The sequence below is a fragment of the Nematolebias whitei genome, chromosome 3 (assembly GCF_014905685.2).
Source record: "Nematolebias whitei isolate Nwh7 chromosome 3, NemWhi1, whole genome shotgun sequence".
Taxonomy (NCBI): Eukaryota; Metazoa; Chordata; class Actinopteri; order Cyprinodontiformes; family Rivulidae; genus Nematolebias; species Nematolebias whitei.
The window spans coordinates 43,998,746-44,014,488 of record NC_056500.1 but is presented as its reverse complement, the minus strand read 5'-3'; the positions used below and the strand labels follow the sequence as shown (position 1 = coordinate 44,014,488).

At 43.5% G+C, this 15,743-nt stretch overlaps 2 protein-coding genes across 2 annotated transcripts in view; both read right to left on the bottom strand.

Moving 5' to 3' along the window:
• Nucleotides 1–2,136: 2,136 nt before the first annotated feature.
• Nucleotides 2,137–12,505, bottom strand: fbxo10 (F-box protein 10). Its single transcript, XM_037674992.1, has 10 exons — nucleotides 11,921–12,505; nucleotides 9,792–10,598; nucleotides 9,181–9,330; nucleotides 8,861–8,997; nucleotides 6,013–6,083; nucleotides 5,769–5,921; nucleotides 5,320–5,664; nucleotides 4,928–5,238; nucleotides 4,657–4,844; nucleotides 2,137–2,481 (listed from the first exon to the last, which is right to left on the bottom strand). Exons 1-10 carry the CDS (start codon nucleotides 12,503–12,505, stop codon nucleotides 2,301–2,303), a joined length of 2,928 nt encoding a protein of 975 aa, XP_037530920.1. The 3' UTR covers nucleotides 2,137–2,300.
• Nucleotides 12,506–15,210: 2,705 nt separating this feature from the next.
• The window catches only part of LOC119408152 (platelet basic protein-like), a 9,034-nt gene continuing 8,501 nt past the window's right edge, over nucleotides 15,211–15,743 (bottom strand). The window contains exon 4 of the mRNA XM_037674990.1: nucleotides 15,211–15,304. Coding sequence (XP_037530918.1) covers nucleotides 15,292–15,304 — 13 coding nt within the window. The 3' untranslated portion in view covers nucleotides 15,211–15,291. The remainder of the gene's footprint in view (nucleotides 15,305–15,743) is intronic.

Here is a 15,743-nt window from a genome sequence, read left to right as displayed (position 1 = left end):
ATTATCTGTGCAGTCAAATAAAAAAAACAATAAATAGAGTAATAAAAACAATAAAAGATACACAAGTTATATAATTTAAAATCTACAAGTTATAAAAATAGACAAAAAATAAATCCTAGAAGACACCAGTCTGTCCAACGGTTACAGATTTCTGAATTATTGCCCGTTCCCTGGGTTACTGTGCTCCATCACCGTTTGGCAGCATTTAGTAGTGATTTATTTTTTACTCTTCGTTCTGGCCCTGATTGTCCAGTAACGTCTGCCTGATGGCAGCAGCTCAGATTGTAACTGGTGTGTGATGGTTCCCACAAAATCCTGTCAGCTTTCTTAACGCAGTGGGAACAGTGAGTATCCTCCGACATCTTTTATGATCCTGGAGTGCTTCTGTGCCACTGTGGAGGTGGAGAACAACCAGGTACTGTCAGTTCTTGATTGTGCAACAGTAAGAGGACACCATGATGTTTTTCCTGAGAACTCACAGGAAATAAAGTCTGCTGGGTGGTCTTTGACAGCTCAGCTGTGTTGACGCTCCGGTCAGATCATCTGTGCCACAGACACCCAGGAAACAAAAGTCAGAAACCCTCTCCTCAGTTCCTATATGCAGTGGTTGACTCAGATTTTTTCCTCCTAAATCCCACAAATAATCCACACTGTCAACAACTTCACCTCGACCATCGGCAGCTTCGTCCTGCCCCGAGATGAGTCCTACTACTGTTTTTTTTTTTTTTTTTAAGCAAATTTGACAATGGTGTTGCTGGTGAGAGCACAAGGGTGTAAAAGCAGTGGACTCGGTATGCTGCCCTGTTGCGGGGGTAGTTAATGAAGCTAAGTAATGAGGACACGAGTTGACCCAGTCAAACCCTCAGAGTGGTTCGATCTAAAGTCTTTGACCCACAGATGGGAGTATGGCAGTCCAGTGTCCAGTAACTTGAAACAACTTATCTGGGAGAATGGCATAGAAAGCAGAGCTGTGCATGGTTCCTCTGCTGCTCCACGAGACGGATGCAGCTCAGTGGATCTGAGCCCTGCATGTGACCTGACGATGGTCAAAGGTGGGTGGCATAAAAGACGTGATACGACTGGTCCAGTTTCTTAAAGTACTTCATAGCAGAAGTGAGTGCTACTGGTTATCCTATCCTTAGTGGGGTGTGATGCAAACTTGTTAGGCAGAGGGACTATGATAGAGGACTTCAAGCAAGATGGGACAGTTGTCTTGGCCAGGGACTGGTTAAAGATCCAAGACCCTCTCCAGCTGGACTACAGTCCTTCAGTGCACATCCTGGGGTCCTGTATGGTCCAGCTGCCTTCCTTGTGTTGACCACTCGCAGCGTGCGCCTCACTTCGCACTCGTCTGTCCTATTGTGAGCTGCCTGGTGTAACATGGACCAGAGATTTTTCTTGGTTTCACAAGATTTAAGAAGCTTCAATGGATCAAATAAATATTAATCTAAAAGCAAAAAAAAAAGGTGATACATTTTCACCCCCCCCCCCCCCTAAAAAAAAAAAAATTGGACAAGCGTGGGGTTGGGTTTACCAGGATAGGATCAGCCCATTTTCAGATGTCCAGTCCAGCCTCCCCATTCAAGCAATGTTTTGCAGCGAGGTCCTGAGCAGGAAGGCACAGAAACAAACCTGATGCACTCGCACACCTTTTCCTTGTGTCACAATCTGAAGGAGGAAGATCAAGTGACAACCTGAACAGGAAGCTGCTGCTAAATTACTCATGATCTCTGCAACCTCATTAACTTGAAATGTTCACCAAACACTAACTGAAGTGGTGAAAGGTGTAAAAATGAAATGTTTCACAGATTCATCAGAATAAAAATGTTAGTGTGATGACGAACACACATTACTCCAGTTGAGCTTGTCTGTGATTGGACAAACGCCTCTGAAGAGACACCGTCTGACGATGCAGCCAAGGACGGATGATGCCAGTATCTGAGCCTCCGAGTCCCTGTCTAGCTCCTGCTGAAGGGTGGGGGGTTCAGGGGTCACAGATGGGGGTCCAGGAGAGGAGGAAAGTGGCAGAAAGCCATCCACCAGAGGCTTGAGCAAACGGAACCGTCCTTGATTCTCATGGGATTTTAGAAATCAGTGAGAAGAGTTTTGTAAAAGTTGTGAGCTCCGTCTCCTGGTCCTCTCAATCACTGTGCTCACCATCATTCCAACCATCTTCTAGAACAGTTCCCTGACAAACTGCATCTCCACCTGCAGAGTCAGGCTCACAGATCATCAGTGACCAGATCCTGACCTGGTCAGCTGACCGGTGGAGTTGTGGAGTTTTCATGCGCTGTCAGTTTTCACAGAATGGAGCAGAACATGCTGCCGCTGTGGCAACCGCTTTCCACAGTAGCTCCAACCCTGGCGGTCATGGAAATCCCAAGACGGGAGGGATACTGGGACGAGGAGATGCCGGCGGGGGAAACAGCCAGTGGGCGAGGAGGAGGGTTTTCCAAAACCCAGGGGGGAGCAGGTGCACAGCTAGAAATATGTGGCGAAAGAAAGAAAAATAACAGCACATGAAACTTCTGTTGAAGATTATTTTTCACAGCTGTTAATGGCATTCCACCAACAAAACAGACTGAAGCTACTTTTTGTGTTTGCTCTTTAAGGGAACATCTTAACCTTTATCTGCTGAATGCCACAATATGTTCAACACTTAACTGCTAACTAGCTACCATACGGTGCTGAACAAACTATTTCCAATTAAAAAAATTAAATCAGGTCCTCTGGACATTAAAAAAAAAAAAAAATTGTAGAAACATTTCGTCTTTCACCCGAAAGACTTCTTCAGTCTGAGGTGCTGTATTCAGCTCAGTCTTATAAATAGCACCTTCTTGTAGTGGATCAACCAGTTTATCAAGTTCACACGAGAAGATGTAAAAAATGGCAGGTTGGCTTTCTTGGACTGTGAGGTCTCAGTCTCTGATAGAGGACATTTGCAAACTGAGGTGTACCGCAAACCCACACACACAGACCAGTATTTGCAGTTTGACTCCCATCACCCTTTGTAGAACAAGTTAGGAGTCATCAGGACTCTGTATCACAGAGCAGACAGCGTCCCCACTAGCTCAGGAGCCAGGCAGAAGGAGAAATCCCACACAAGACAGGCTCTAGAGCATTGTGGATATCCTAACTGGGCCTTCCTGAAAGCAGAGAAGAAACCCAAACAGGACTCCAGTCAGCCATCAGGTGAAAAGGAGGAACCCAGACCAGTGGTCATTCCATATGTTGAGGGAGTATCAGAGAAACTGAGACGTTTATTTTCTAAACATAAAGTCCCAGTGGCTTTTAAACCCCAAAATACATTACGGCAAAGACTGGTTCATCCCAAAGACCCAGTCCCCCGGCACAAACAGAGCAATGTTGTGTATGCTGTTCAGTGTAAGGAGGGCTGTGATCAGTCTTACATCGGGGAAACTAAACAGCCACTAGCCAAAAGGATGGCCCAGCACAGAAGATCAACATCATCAGGCCAGGATTCTGCGGTCTACACTCAACTCCAGGCCAGCGGTCACTCTTTCAGAGATGAAGATGTTCACATCCTGGACAGAGAGGAACGATGGTTTGAGAGAGGAGTAAAGGAGGCCATCTTTGTGAAAAGAAATCGTCCATCATTAAACAGGGGTGGAGGCCTCCGGGTTCAACTGTCCCCCTCTTACAATGCTGTGATTGCTGGTATCACTCAGCCCTCTGAACAGTAAACAGCCATCAGTGTGCTAATGACCCATTGTTAGACTGATGGTCCTTCTTGATCATGTGATCAGCTGGTTTTGGTTGTCAGCAGCAAACTGGTTGATCCACTCTGAGAAGGTGCTATTTAAGAGACTGAGCTGAATACAGCACCTCAGACTGAGGAAGTCTCTCGGATGAGAGACGAAACGTTTCTACATTTTTTTTTTGTTGTTGTTGTTTTGCTTTGGGTTTTTTTAATGTCCAGAGGACCAGATTTAACTTTTTTAGATTTTTCTACCTGGATTATTGAGCATGCATCAGGATATATTTCCAATTTTTTAAGTGATAAAAAGCAGTGAGCTACAGAGCTAAAAACTGCCATAAAATCAAACAATAACAAACTGATCTATAAAAAAACAAAAGTTAAATGAAGGCTTACTGACCTCATTAGAGAAAATTTTGGATTAGAAAAAATAATTTTAGCTGCCGTTCTTGTAACTGTGGCCCTTGTTTACATCTTATGTGTAAAAAAACATGAGCCTGTGGACAAACTTTCAACTCTGGAGACAAAGTTAGACATTTGACTAAGCTGGCTTGGACTTGTGTAGAGGAGGGAAAGTGGATATACTGCATGTTGAATATGGAGATGCTAAGGAGGAGGTAAAAAGGGAAAGCACAGAGGAGGTTTATGGATGTAGTGGAGGAGGATGTGCAGAGGGCTGGTGTGACAGAGGAGGATGCTAGAGATAGCGAGGCGTGGGCAGATCCGCCTCTCAACCCCTAAAGGAAGCATCTGAGAGAACGAAGACTAAAGACAAACGGATCGAGAACTGCAGCTCGACAGGTTCATGCAGGCACCGACTCCTCACAGCTGTTATTGGAGCGACTGAAACACTGTTATTATGAAAATATCACGGCTGCTCTGTTGACATTCAAAGAAAAGGGAGAAAATGTGCAGACAGTAGTTTGTTGCTTAGTTACCTGTTATTAGGCTTTCTATAACTGTTGTTGCACAACACACACGTTTCACTGCCAGGATCTATATGTAGGAGGGATTTCTTGTTGTCTGGGTGGCCCTGGAACAAGACATTGTCATGGACAGCACCTTTTACTGGCCCCAGCAGAGCAATGCCACAGCCCTGTACTGGTTGGACACGATTACGAACCACCTATAGACAAAAATCATTAAAAATATATAAATAAATTTACCTACTCCAATGTGATTTGAAAAAGTGCTAAATCTACTTGTCACCTTGACGTCAGAGCTTGCAGAGACCTGGATTCCACATCCACAGTTACCAACCACATCGTTCTCCACGATCTGCCCATTACCGCTGAGCCTCACACCGTGGCCGCTGTTCTCATAGATGCCGTTACCACGAAGCTCTACCCTGCAGTCTTTCTCCACGGTGACACCGCCTCGACCGTTTTCGACGATGCAGTTTGTGACGAGCCGGGTCAGCTGACTGCTCTGCACCACAGCGATGCCGGGACCACAGTTGCTGTTTACAAGGTTTCCAAAAACATTCAGGGCCTCGCTGCTCTTCACAAACAGGCCAACCGCTGCAGAGACAGAAAGAGGAGATGAAAGGTTGATTTAAGGTGGCAATAAACACATCAGATGTGAAACACTCACGTTAGTACCTCCGTTGTAGCTTAAGCAGTTGCCTTCCACCAGAGCCACGCTGACGGAGCGGCGAGCAGAGTGTCGCTCGTCCTCGCTGTCCAGATCGCTCTCCCAGGCGAAGAGTTCTCCCTCTTCATTAAAGTTCTCCTGCCCTTCTCTTGCCTCTCCGTCGGCTACTCTTCTTTCCCCGACGGCTGCATCTCCACCTTCCTGCCCGGGCCAGTTGCCCTCCCTGGCCTCAACGTTTTCAGGGTCCTTCCTACAAAATACCGCCAGCCCGTACATGCAGTTATGGATGATGTAGTTGCCCAGGAGCTGTGGGAGGCTGGATGACATAACCCACACACCGCAGCCTTTGTTACCTTAAGAATCAGAACAAGGGGAAGTAAAGCATCAAGAACACGGTGTCAAAAAAAAAAAAGTTTCTCTGCATTTAATGCTGCCAATATGAGAAAACATTGCATACAGTAGACACGGTTTCCCTCAATAAGTCCACGTCCCCTCTCTCCCACAACCACACCATCTGAGTAGCCGTAGCAGATGTAGTTGTTCCTCAGAATGGGGTCACCTCCTCTGCGGATGTCCACTCCGCCCCACTGGTTCTCCCTGATCACGTTTTCTAGGACATTAATGCCACACACACATGAAGAATCCAGTCACGATGAAGCGTAATATGGACGAGGAGATTGTGCAAAGCCACTTACACGCACCTGTTATCATCCCCCTGCCGTTCTCATTTATAGCCACTCCTGCTGCCTGGCCCTGAAAGATGTGATTCCCACTAAGAACGAACGTGGAGAGAGTTCAGACTTAACTTTTCACAAAAACAGAACCTCCATCCATCCATCCGTTATCTTTACCCACTTCTATGGTACTTTCTGAGCTGTGGGGAGCTGGTCCCCATCTCCAGCAGTCACTGCGAGAGGTGGGGACATCCTGGACAGGTCACAAGTCCATCACAGGGAGACAAACCACCATTTACACTCTCACTCACACCTACGGGCAATTTAGAGTTACCAGTTAACCACATGGTGTTGGTCTGTGGGAGGAAACCAGAGTATCCAGGAAAAACCTGTGTGCATGAGAAGAACATGCAAACATCACCAGGCTCCAGGTTCAAGGTTCTTTATTGTCATTCACGTCACATGTGGTACACGAAGTGGAACAAAATTGTGTACTCAAGGTCCCAGTTACTCCCAAAACTATAAAGTGTAAAAAATAAACGGTATATAAGGAACTGGAGGTGATCCTGCAGCAGCTTTAACCACTGTGCCACCAGAAACAGAACATTTGATTCTTTTAAGTGTTTTTGTTTTTACATAAGCACATCCGCCTCCAGCATTTTCCTCAAACATTATTATGCTAGACTACTTTCACCACACATTTACAGCTTGGGTAAATGCAGCAGCAACATGCCAGCATGATTCAGATTACCAAGAGTTTAATAAAGACAACCAAACGAGCCAAGTAGTTCCACAAATGTTTCACAACAACAACAAAAAGGTTTTCTAATATAAATAAAGGCTTAGCAATCCTTTAAGGGATGCACATCATCTGCCACCTTTCATGCCATGATAAATTAAGGTCATCTTCTGTTGAGAAGAGATAGTATGAACATCTCGTGGCAGCACAATGGCTCAGTGGTTAGCACTGTTGCCTCACAGCAAGAAGGTCCTGGGTTCAGTCCCCAGTTGGACCTGGGGTCTTTCTGTGTCGAGTTTGCATGTTCTTTTCGTGCATGCATGGATTTTCTCCAGGTACTCTGGTTTCCTCCCACAGACCAAAAACATGCATGTTAGTCTGCCTTCAGGTCCAGGCCTCCCTTGCAAAAGAGATCTGTGATCTCAATGGGATTTGTCTGTTTAAATAAAGGTTAATAAATAAATATTAACAATCTCACGTAATAAGATCTCGCAAAATGTAATGGCACCCCGTGTGTTGAGGATGACTCTCTGCTACTACCACACAAACGTGAGCTCAATATCTGACAAGTTCTGCCATTTTAGTGTTGGCTAAGGTCAATTAGCCGTAGCTGCCGTTTGAAATGGAGTTGACTCCAAATATTAATGAGTTTTAACCAACGATTACTTTCTGAAAGTTTCACTAAAACTCATACACTGGTTCAAGAGATATTTTGCTAACAGACAGACAGTGTTGACTAAACAGGAACGCTAAAGCAAAGACGTTGATCAGTAAGGACAACTTGGAGTATCTGTTGAGAACAACTCTCAGCTGCTACAACAAATATCAGCTCAGTTTTTGTAGCAGAGGCTGAATTACAGCTGTTTTAACGTTTGTAAAAGTTGATTAGCTGTGACGAACATCTTAAATGCAGTTGATTCCAAAAACACATCAGCCTTAGGCTACGTTCACACTGCAGGTCTTATTGCTCAATTCTCTTTTATTTGTTTTGGCCTGGTCGTTCACATCATCATTAGATCATTAGAATGTGACCACCATCAAACTCCACTGTGAACCAAAATGTGACATCACATACGGCACGCTGTGATTAAGGGAGTAAAGATGGACGCTACACATGTTAGCATGTGTGATTCTGAAGTTGTGCAATCAGAAATGATTAAATTGTTATCTGACAGGCTTGTTTGGTCCAGCGTTTATATTTAATCTTGCATCTTGACAGCTCCTTAGGTGCAGCGTTGCATTTTTGGAACGGGAATATTTGAATATTTGGTGCATGAGATATTCTGCTAGTGATACAGAGGAGCACACGCGTGTTCATAAGCAACATGGGCAAATACACCTTTCAACTTTGGGCTACAGTTTATTTATTCATATACTGGACGTGTCTAACACAGAACAGATACAAATAATATGTTGTTTTCCTAACAGCCAAAAATACAGACACACTTGATTTAAAATGTTCTCAGTTAAAAAAAAAAAGTTTACATAGGAGTGGTAGCAGCAGCTAGCTGTAGCACTTCAAGTGCAGACTGATGCACTTCCTGCAGAGGCATCATAACATATCTGCTGGAATACCTGCGTTATGCACAACTGACACCAATGTAAAGGTTTATTAAATCAGATTGGGATGAAATGCTGTGAAATTTTAGAGAATGGAGTTAAGGTTTCGGCAAATCTGCTTTGGTAATCTGAGGTTGTTCAGAGTTAGTTACAAGTAAAATGTTAAATGACATAACCTATCTGCAGAAGCCCCTTTTAAAAGACCTTAATTCCCTGTTTAACATGAAAGTTGTTCAGGTGTTATCACCTAATGAATTACAGCAGACAGCTAACAGCTGTAATAACAGCTGTAGTAACAGCTGTAGTAACGACTCAGTAAGACACTTGAATAAAGCTGAGCCAACATAAATGTTATTAGTAATGAGTGTTCTGATACTTTGAGTTAAACTATCACCTGTGAGAAAGGTCTTGTTGATTTTCTCCCCAACAACAAGGGTTTGATTTTTTTTGTGAGTGAGATGTTACATTTTGTCTGTACTCAGAAACCAACTTAGAATTTGCACAAACATTGAACAATACCTAAATATTGGTAAATGTAGAACTGACACAATCCAAAGTGAGTTGGATCCAACTTACCTCACCACAGGATTCCCGCTGAAGAGAACATACACTCCAGCTTCTTTGTTGTTGTAGATCAGGTTGCTCCGAATTGAACCTCTCCCATTGCCAAGTACAACGATGCCAGATCGCAAACCACTGTGTATCTTATTGCACTGTGGAACGAAGCACAGAAATTACAGAGGGAATACAGAGCAGCACACTTACTTTCAGTTTTGTAAAGATTTGGGCAACTTCAGTGAGTAAGAAATAATAAACCAAGACGTTCTGGATAAAAAGGTGTTACATTTAAGATTTCCCTCAACACAAAACCTGGACAGGAGTGGTGCCAGATTTACCAGGACGATAGGGTTAGCCCCTTTTCGGATGTCCAATCCAGCCTCCCCATTTGAGTGGATGTTGTTTTCTGCAATGAGGCCCTGAGCAGAAAGTCGCAGAAACACACCGGATGCACGGCACTCACACACCTCATTTCTCTGCATCACAATCTGAAGGAAGAGAGAAAAGTTAAGATCAGGTAACAACCTGAGCAGGAAGCTGCTGCTAAATTACTAATCAATCAATCAATCAATCAATCAATCAATCAATCCATCCATCCATCCATCCATCCATCCATCCCTACTTCTTCCTTTTTCAGGTCACAGGGGTCACTGGTGCCCATGTCCAGCAATCACTGTGCGAGAGGCAGGGTACACCCTGGACAGGTCTCCAGTCCATCACAGGGACACACAGAGACACACGAGACAAACAACCATTCACTCTCTCTCTCACACCTAGAGACAATTACCAATCAGTCTAACATGCATGTTTTTGGTCTGTGGGAGGAAACCGGAGTACCCGGCGAAAACCCATAAAATCTTAGCTAAATATAAATAAAGGGACTAAACTTGTAAAATTTAAACATTTCACAGATTCATCAGATTAAAAACGTTATTGTGGTGACACTTACGGTGGAGTTTTGGATGCAGCGGACAGCGTAGTTCAACCCTCGGAATACATTTTCCTCCAGTCGAGCTTGTCCATAATTAGACAAATGCACACCTCCCTTCCCGTCCCTGAAGAGACACCGTCTGACGATGCAGCCAAGGACAGATGACGCCAGCATCTGAGCCTCTGAGTCCCTGTCTAGCTCCTGCTGAAGGGTGAGGGGTTCAGGGGTCACAGATGGGGGTGCAGGGGAGGAGGAAAGTGGCAGAGAGCCATCCTCCCGAGGCTTGAGCAAATGGGACAGGCCGTGATTCTCATATGGGATTTTATAAATCAGTGAGAAGAGTTTTTTAGAGCTGTGAGTTCCTTCTGTCTTCTGCTCGTCTCCATCGCTGTGCTCACCATCATTCCAACCATCTTCTATAACAGTTCCCTGACAAACTGCATCTCCGCCTGTCTTTCTCTTCCAGTCCTCCATGCTCACAAACTCCTTTTTGAGACCACACGCAGAGTCAGGCTCGTCAGTGGAGCCGCCCTGAGGGCTGCCGGGGTAGCTACTGAACTGACTTGTGAATGACCTGGCTAAGGCAGCTAGATGTTTACAAGCCCAGTTCCTTTCTGATGCCGGAGGACCCTCCACAGTCACTGAAGCCGCGTCGCTTCCTGAGAAGTCACAGCTGTCCAACAAACTGGTAACGATGCCCAGAAGGTGGGCAGAGCTGCCCTGGGAGAAGGAGCAAAAACGTGCCTGGCAGGTCCCAGGACCACGGATCTGCAGCTGGGCTCCCTCAAAGTTGCAGTTGTCCAGCTGGACGTGACCCCACGATGTCTAAGAGAGAGCAAGGTGAGACGGCACGAGTCAGACAGACTCAAAGAAACTCAGTAGACTTGATGTGGTTCTGTGGAAAGGTCATAAACTATTAATATATGATCTACTGTAGAGACATGTAATGGACAGTGATTTAGGACATTCAGGACAAAAGGTTCATTAAAAAATCACAACTAGTAGTGACAAGCTGTTTCCTACAAGAGCGTTTCAAGTTAAGCTGCTTTGTGTTTTGTTGTGCTCACATTTGCACTACTGTATATTGTTCAACCCTGCATGAGTAAATGCCAAGGATGATCAGAAATATCAACTAATTACCAACATATCTGATGTGTTTTTGCTTAAAATGACAATTATTACAGCCTCAGTTTAGAGAAACAGTTTATTTCTGACAGGACTGACAAGTTAGAAAGTCCAACAACATCCAAGACCAGAGGACTGATGCCGTCTTAAAACTCTAATTAAAGAAAATCACAGCATTTCATATAATCACCGTCTTATAAACCTTTATATTATTATATATTGTATATCATTGTTTGCATAGAAAGTTTTGAGAGTACTGTACTAACAGTGGCAGCTAGCTGTAGCACTTTGCCACAGTGTAAAGTACCTCTGAAAAGAAAATCATAATATTTCTGCTGTAAAAATACCAGTAATATTTAATGTAAAATCCATGTCTTTGTCAACGTAAAGCATTATAAAACGTGGCCTGTGCTGGTAAAATGAGCTTGAGCTGCAGTGCAAAATAAATAAAAAAAAATGTTGAATTTGGCCACATCTGAGATGCAGTCCAGTCCATAAAGACACTAAAATATCAGAGTTGTCAAACAGACACTCGTAAATGAAACCAGCTTGCTGCTAGTCTGGTGATGAAGCCACAAACTGTAAACCCTTTAAGACGGGAGGATTTAAAACAATATTAACTCAGTATTGAAAATACCTCATTTTGCCAGAATGGGTAACAAATAAAGTTCACAATTTTTTATTTTTTTAGATTGGAGTTATTTCAGGTGAGCAACAATCAAATAGCTCAGAGGTGTCCTGGTCCTCAGGAGACATTATCCTGCATGTTTTACTTTTTATAATCTGCACCGATGGTACAATTACCTCTTTATTCTCCACAGAAGCCTGTTAATAACCCAGTGAATCAAATCGGGTGTGTTGGGGCACAGAAACATCTAAAACATGCAGGATAGTAACTCTCGAGGAACGGGATTTCCACACAAACCCACTGAGGACATGCAGGACAGGTCCCTGGAGGTCCAGGATGGAACCCCTGCTCCTGTAAGTGTTCAGGAAACCCACAAGACAAGATGTTACTTCACCTTGTAGACAACCGTGGAGAACCAGGGCGGCATGAAGACCAGGTTACACAGTCTGGCAGTGGGACACTGCTGCTCCATGCAGACCAGGAGGGCCACCTCGCCCAGTCGCCCCAAACCAACCAGCTCCACTGGCACCTTCAGCGCCACCTCTGCCTGCTCCTCATACACCCCAGGGTGGAGAACCACCCGGTCGTAGGGCCCCACCACCCCCAGAGCTCCGCGCAAGGTCTCAAACTCACACCCGGGGCCCACGTGCCACACCCTGCGGTCCTTCCGCCGACGGAAAAACAGGAGACAGGCGGAGGACTGGAGCTCCGGACAGTTTCGAGTCCAGGTGCGGGTGGCGAGCGCGTGCTGCCTCAGCGCCTCCCTCCAGGACTGGGGCTCCACGTGCGGCTGACTGGGCCAGTTGGGATGGCGACACTCGGGGCAGCCCAGGCACAGCTGCCTCCAGCGCGTGTTGTCCAGGGACAAGACGAGCTCCCGCCACGCGCGGCACACCTGGCAGCAGCGGCCCAGGTCCGGGAGCGGCAGGTAGGCCAGGATGAGCCTCCACAGCTCCACGGGGAGGCTCCCGGTCTCCATGGCAACGGAGAGACACACCCGCCGGGGAGCTGGAGACAGACAGGTGGAGGTGGAGACACTTAGAGCTACAGAAACCACTCAGGTATACAGCAATAACAACACCACGCACGCGCACAACCGTGTTTCACTTCAGGAGGAAAAAAAAACTGTTTCAACACTTTTGAATTCACGTTTAATTTACGTAGCGGCAACATTTCCTCTCAAGCAGAACACCGGCCGTGTGGTTCAGTAAAGTTGGACAGCTAGCTAGCCAAGAAGCGCTACTTTCTTAACAAAGCTTGGTGTAACTTCCGTTAGCTCAAAAAAACATGACGGAAAAGCACGAAAGCTTTACCCCTCAGCTGTTCGCAACAGTCCGGAGGATCAGCACACCCTCATGCCTGCGACCTGACTGCGTGTCTGCGGGAAAAGGTCCACTCCGAGCAGCCCATGGTGCAGATGTGGAGCTACGGCGAGAGAGACGGACACACAGGTCCTCCGCTTCCCAAAAAAGTGGGCGTTTACCTTTGAGAGGCTCCTCCCACCTGCGCGCGCACCTTAAAAATGGGACTTTTCTGGGGTTAAGAAATGCAGCTATGCTGGAAAAAAAAAAGTTCATAACAAACAAAAGCATGCAGTCAGTCTGTACACAAGTCTTTTAATTGTTCTTCCGAGCTACGGCTCTTCTGTTCAGGATTTATGAAGGAATGCAAGAGTTTCTTTGGAACGTTGTGTGCTATTTATTTATTTATTTTATTTTCTGTCTAGTCTTGGCACCTGAGCATGTCATTGTAAATAATGCACGTTTTATTGACGTGTGTTGCAAAAGACGAGGAGGAAAAACATGCATTGCTGACCAATTTGAGAGAGTAAGTAAAGGCCTACGTGTAAGTCCAATTATTGTGTGTGTAATGTTTTACAAGCTTTTTATGACCATTCTATGTGAATCTTTTATATATATATTTTGGTTAGAGATAACATTGGGGGCACTGTCTGGTAAAATCTTATGAGAAGTGGATGAGGGTAGAATTTGTGCTGATAGATGTTACTTTGGATTGATTGAATCAGAAATGAAATTTGTGCAGACAGGAACATTAAAATTAACGGGGTCTGTTTATCTTCTGCTGAGTCTCTTCAGCTCAAGTCCTGGATCCTGCAGCTGGACTCTGTGTCCAAGAGATGGCAACGTTGTTCCAGTGACATCTGACTCTGCAAGTAAAACTTCCATCATAACACAGTACAAGTGATTTCTTTCTTTCTTTAGTTATTTCAGCACACACTTTTGAAAAATTGAATTTTAATTTTTCATCTCAAAGAAACAAAACAATCACACATTTATGAGGAAACAGCAGTTTTTTGTACACAAAGCCTTTATTTTATTTTTGTAAATGTGCTATTTATATGAAATTGTTATGAACATAATAAAAAAAATCTGCCAGAAAAGTTATTAATCTGTTTATGTTTATACATGATTCATGCTGTTCATGTCTTCAGGAGGCAAAATCTTGAGCTTTTCATTTCAGACATGCAAGGCTCCTCACCTGTTCCTCACAAGGTCCAGGGAGATTGGAAAAAAAAAAAACATGTGAAAACACTAAATGATCACCACTTTACATCAGCAAATACTTTAAAGCTTTACACACATTTTAAATGAGTCTTAAACACTTTAAACACAAACACATGAAATAAATATCCAACAGAAACAACAACTTTTGAATAAAACGTCAGACAAAACCTTTGATAAAATCATAGGAATACATTGAGAAAAACAACAACATGTAAACTTTACAAGTTTTAGTCACTTCTTCTTTTAGTATAACTGCAGTTCTTTTACTTGTATAAGTATTTACTGTCAAAGAATGAAGGAAAGCTGGAACAGAGGTTTCAGGTTCAAGACTTTTCTTCAGGTTTGAACGAACACAATTTCACGTTGTACTAAAATATGTCGTTTAAAGTAATAATATATTGTGTATATAATGTTTAATACATAGGTCGGGGTTGGCAACATTTTTTTTTTCCAAAGGGCCAAACAGAGATATTTAGAGCAATCAAAGGGCCATATAGATAAATAATCTGGAAGACTTAACGGTTGTTGCCATAGCATAATTAGCATGCTTGATATAAAGATGACTAATACTCATTAGGAATAAAATACACACTCTGTAAACTGGCTCTCGTGATAACACATTTTATTAGCTTAAATATGCAACAAACAAACAAAGTTTTATATGTTTTGCTTTTCTGGGGTCTTTAAGGTTCAGTCTAGTTCTTGAAACATGACTTAAAACAAAGTTTTAGCCTCTTCGTGTATTTTTCCAAGATATTTTATTTAGACTTCCTTAAGTTTCATTGATTAAAAAGCAGGTTTTAATCAGCTTCTTTAAAATAGGTTTTCTTTTTCAACTAAGGATATTTGAGGGCCGGGTGGAGATTATCCAAGGTCCACGTTTGGCCCTCCGGCCACATGTTGCCCACGTCTGATAGGTGCTTAAATGAAAGACGACTGGACTTGCTTTCTTGTTTTCTGAAAATGCTTCACCTCTGATGTGAGTCTCTTCAGTTTTGTTTGGGCTTCCTAAGTCACACTTGGGACAACAACAGTAAACGTGTCAACGGAGCCACTACAGGTACTGACAGTCATATTTTACCATCATACCTTGGTGTCTTTTTGGCCCTCAGTACAACCATAAGATCACCGGCTATTGACTGTCAGCTGCCGCGTGAATCTCTGTTAAGAAGAAATAAAGGAGCTTTGAGCTGCAACATTACTTTTAGTGTTTCCAGGTCTTTAGGGGAAGGTTTGGTCTTCATAGTGTCTGCCTACAAAGAAGAAAAATCAACAATTTAACCAAGACGGTGTCAAGAAGGCTCATTTTGTAATTCAATCAAAACATAAGATTATTAAAATCTTATTCAGATTTTGGGACTTCCTTAGGCAGTTTTTTTTAATAAACAACTGTTTCATGTTGGACAGTCATTATGCTTATTCACTACAAAAAAAATGTTGTAAATTGTAAATTGTTTAGCTCAAATCAAATATAGTTTATTCCATCTTAATTGTTCATATTTAGTTCTAAAAAGTTGTAAAATGTGTCTTTTATTTGACACAGAAAGACACATTGATAGTTGGACATTGTTCAAAACATCCTTACACATTATAAATAATATCAGGCACTGATTAGAGCAGGAATAAAACAATGTTGGCTACCGTATAATAAAACAATAACCACTGATTCTGTTAAGTGTTCAGTAAATCCAA

Excerpts from the sequence above, each read along its gene's own strand:
- fbxo10 (XM_037674992.1), bottom strand. The coding sequence starts at position 12,505 with ATGGAGACCGGGAGCCTCCCCGTGGAGCTGTGGAGGCTCATCCTGGCC. Across the intron at positions 9,331-9,791 it reads GCTGCATCCAAAACTCCACC|ATTGTGATGCAGAGAAATGA; the intron begins GTAAGTGTCACC and ends CTCTTCCTTCAG. Across the intron at positions 8,998-9,180 it reads GGGCTAACCCTATCGTCCTG|TGCAATAAGATACACAGTGG; the intron begins GTAAATCTGGCA and ends TTCGTTCCACAG.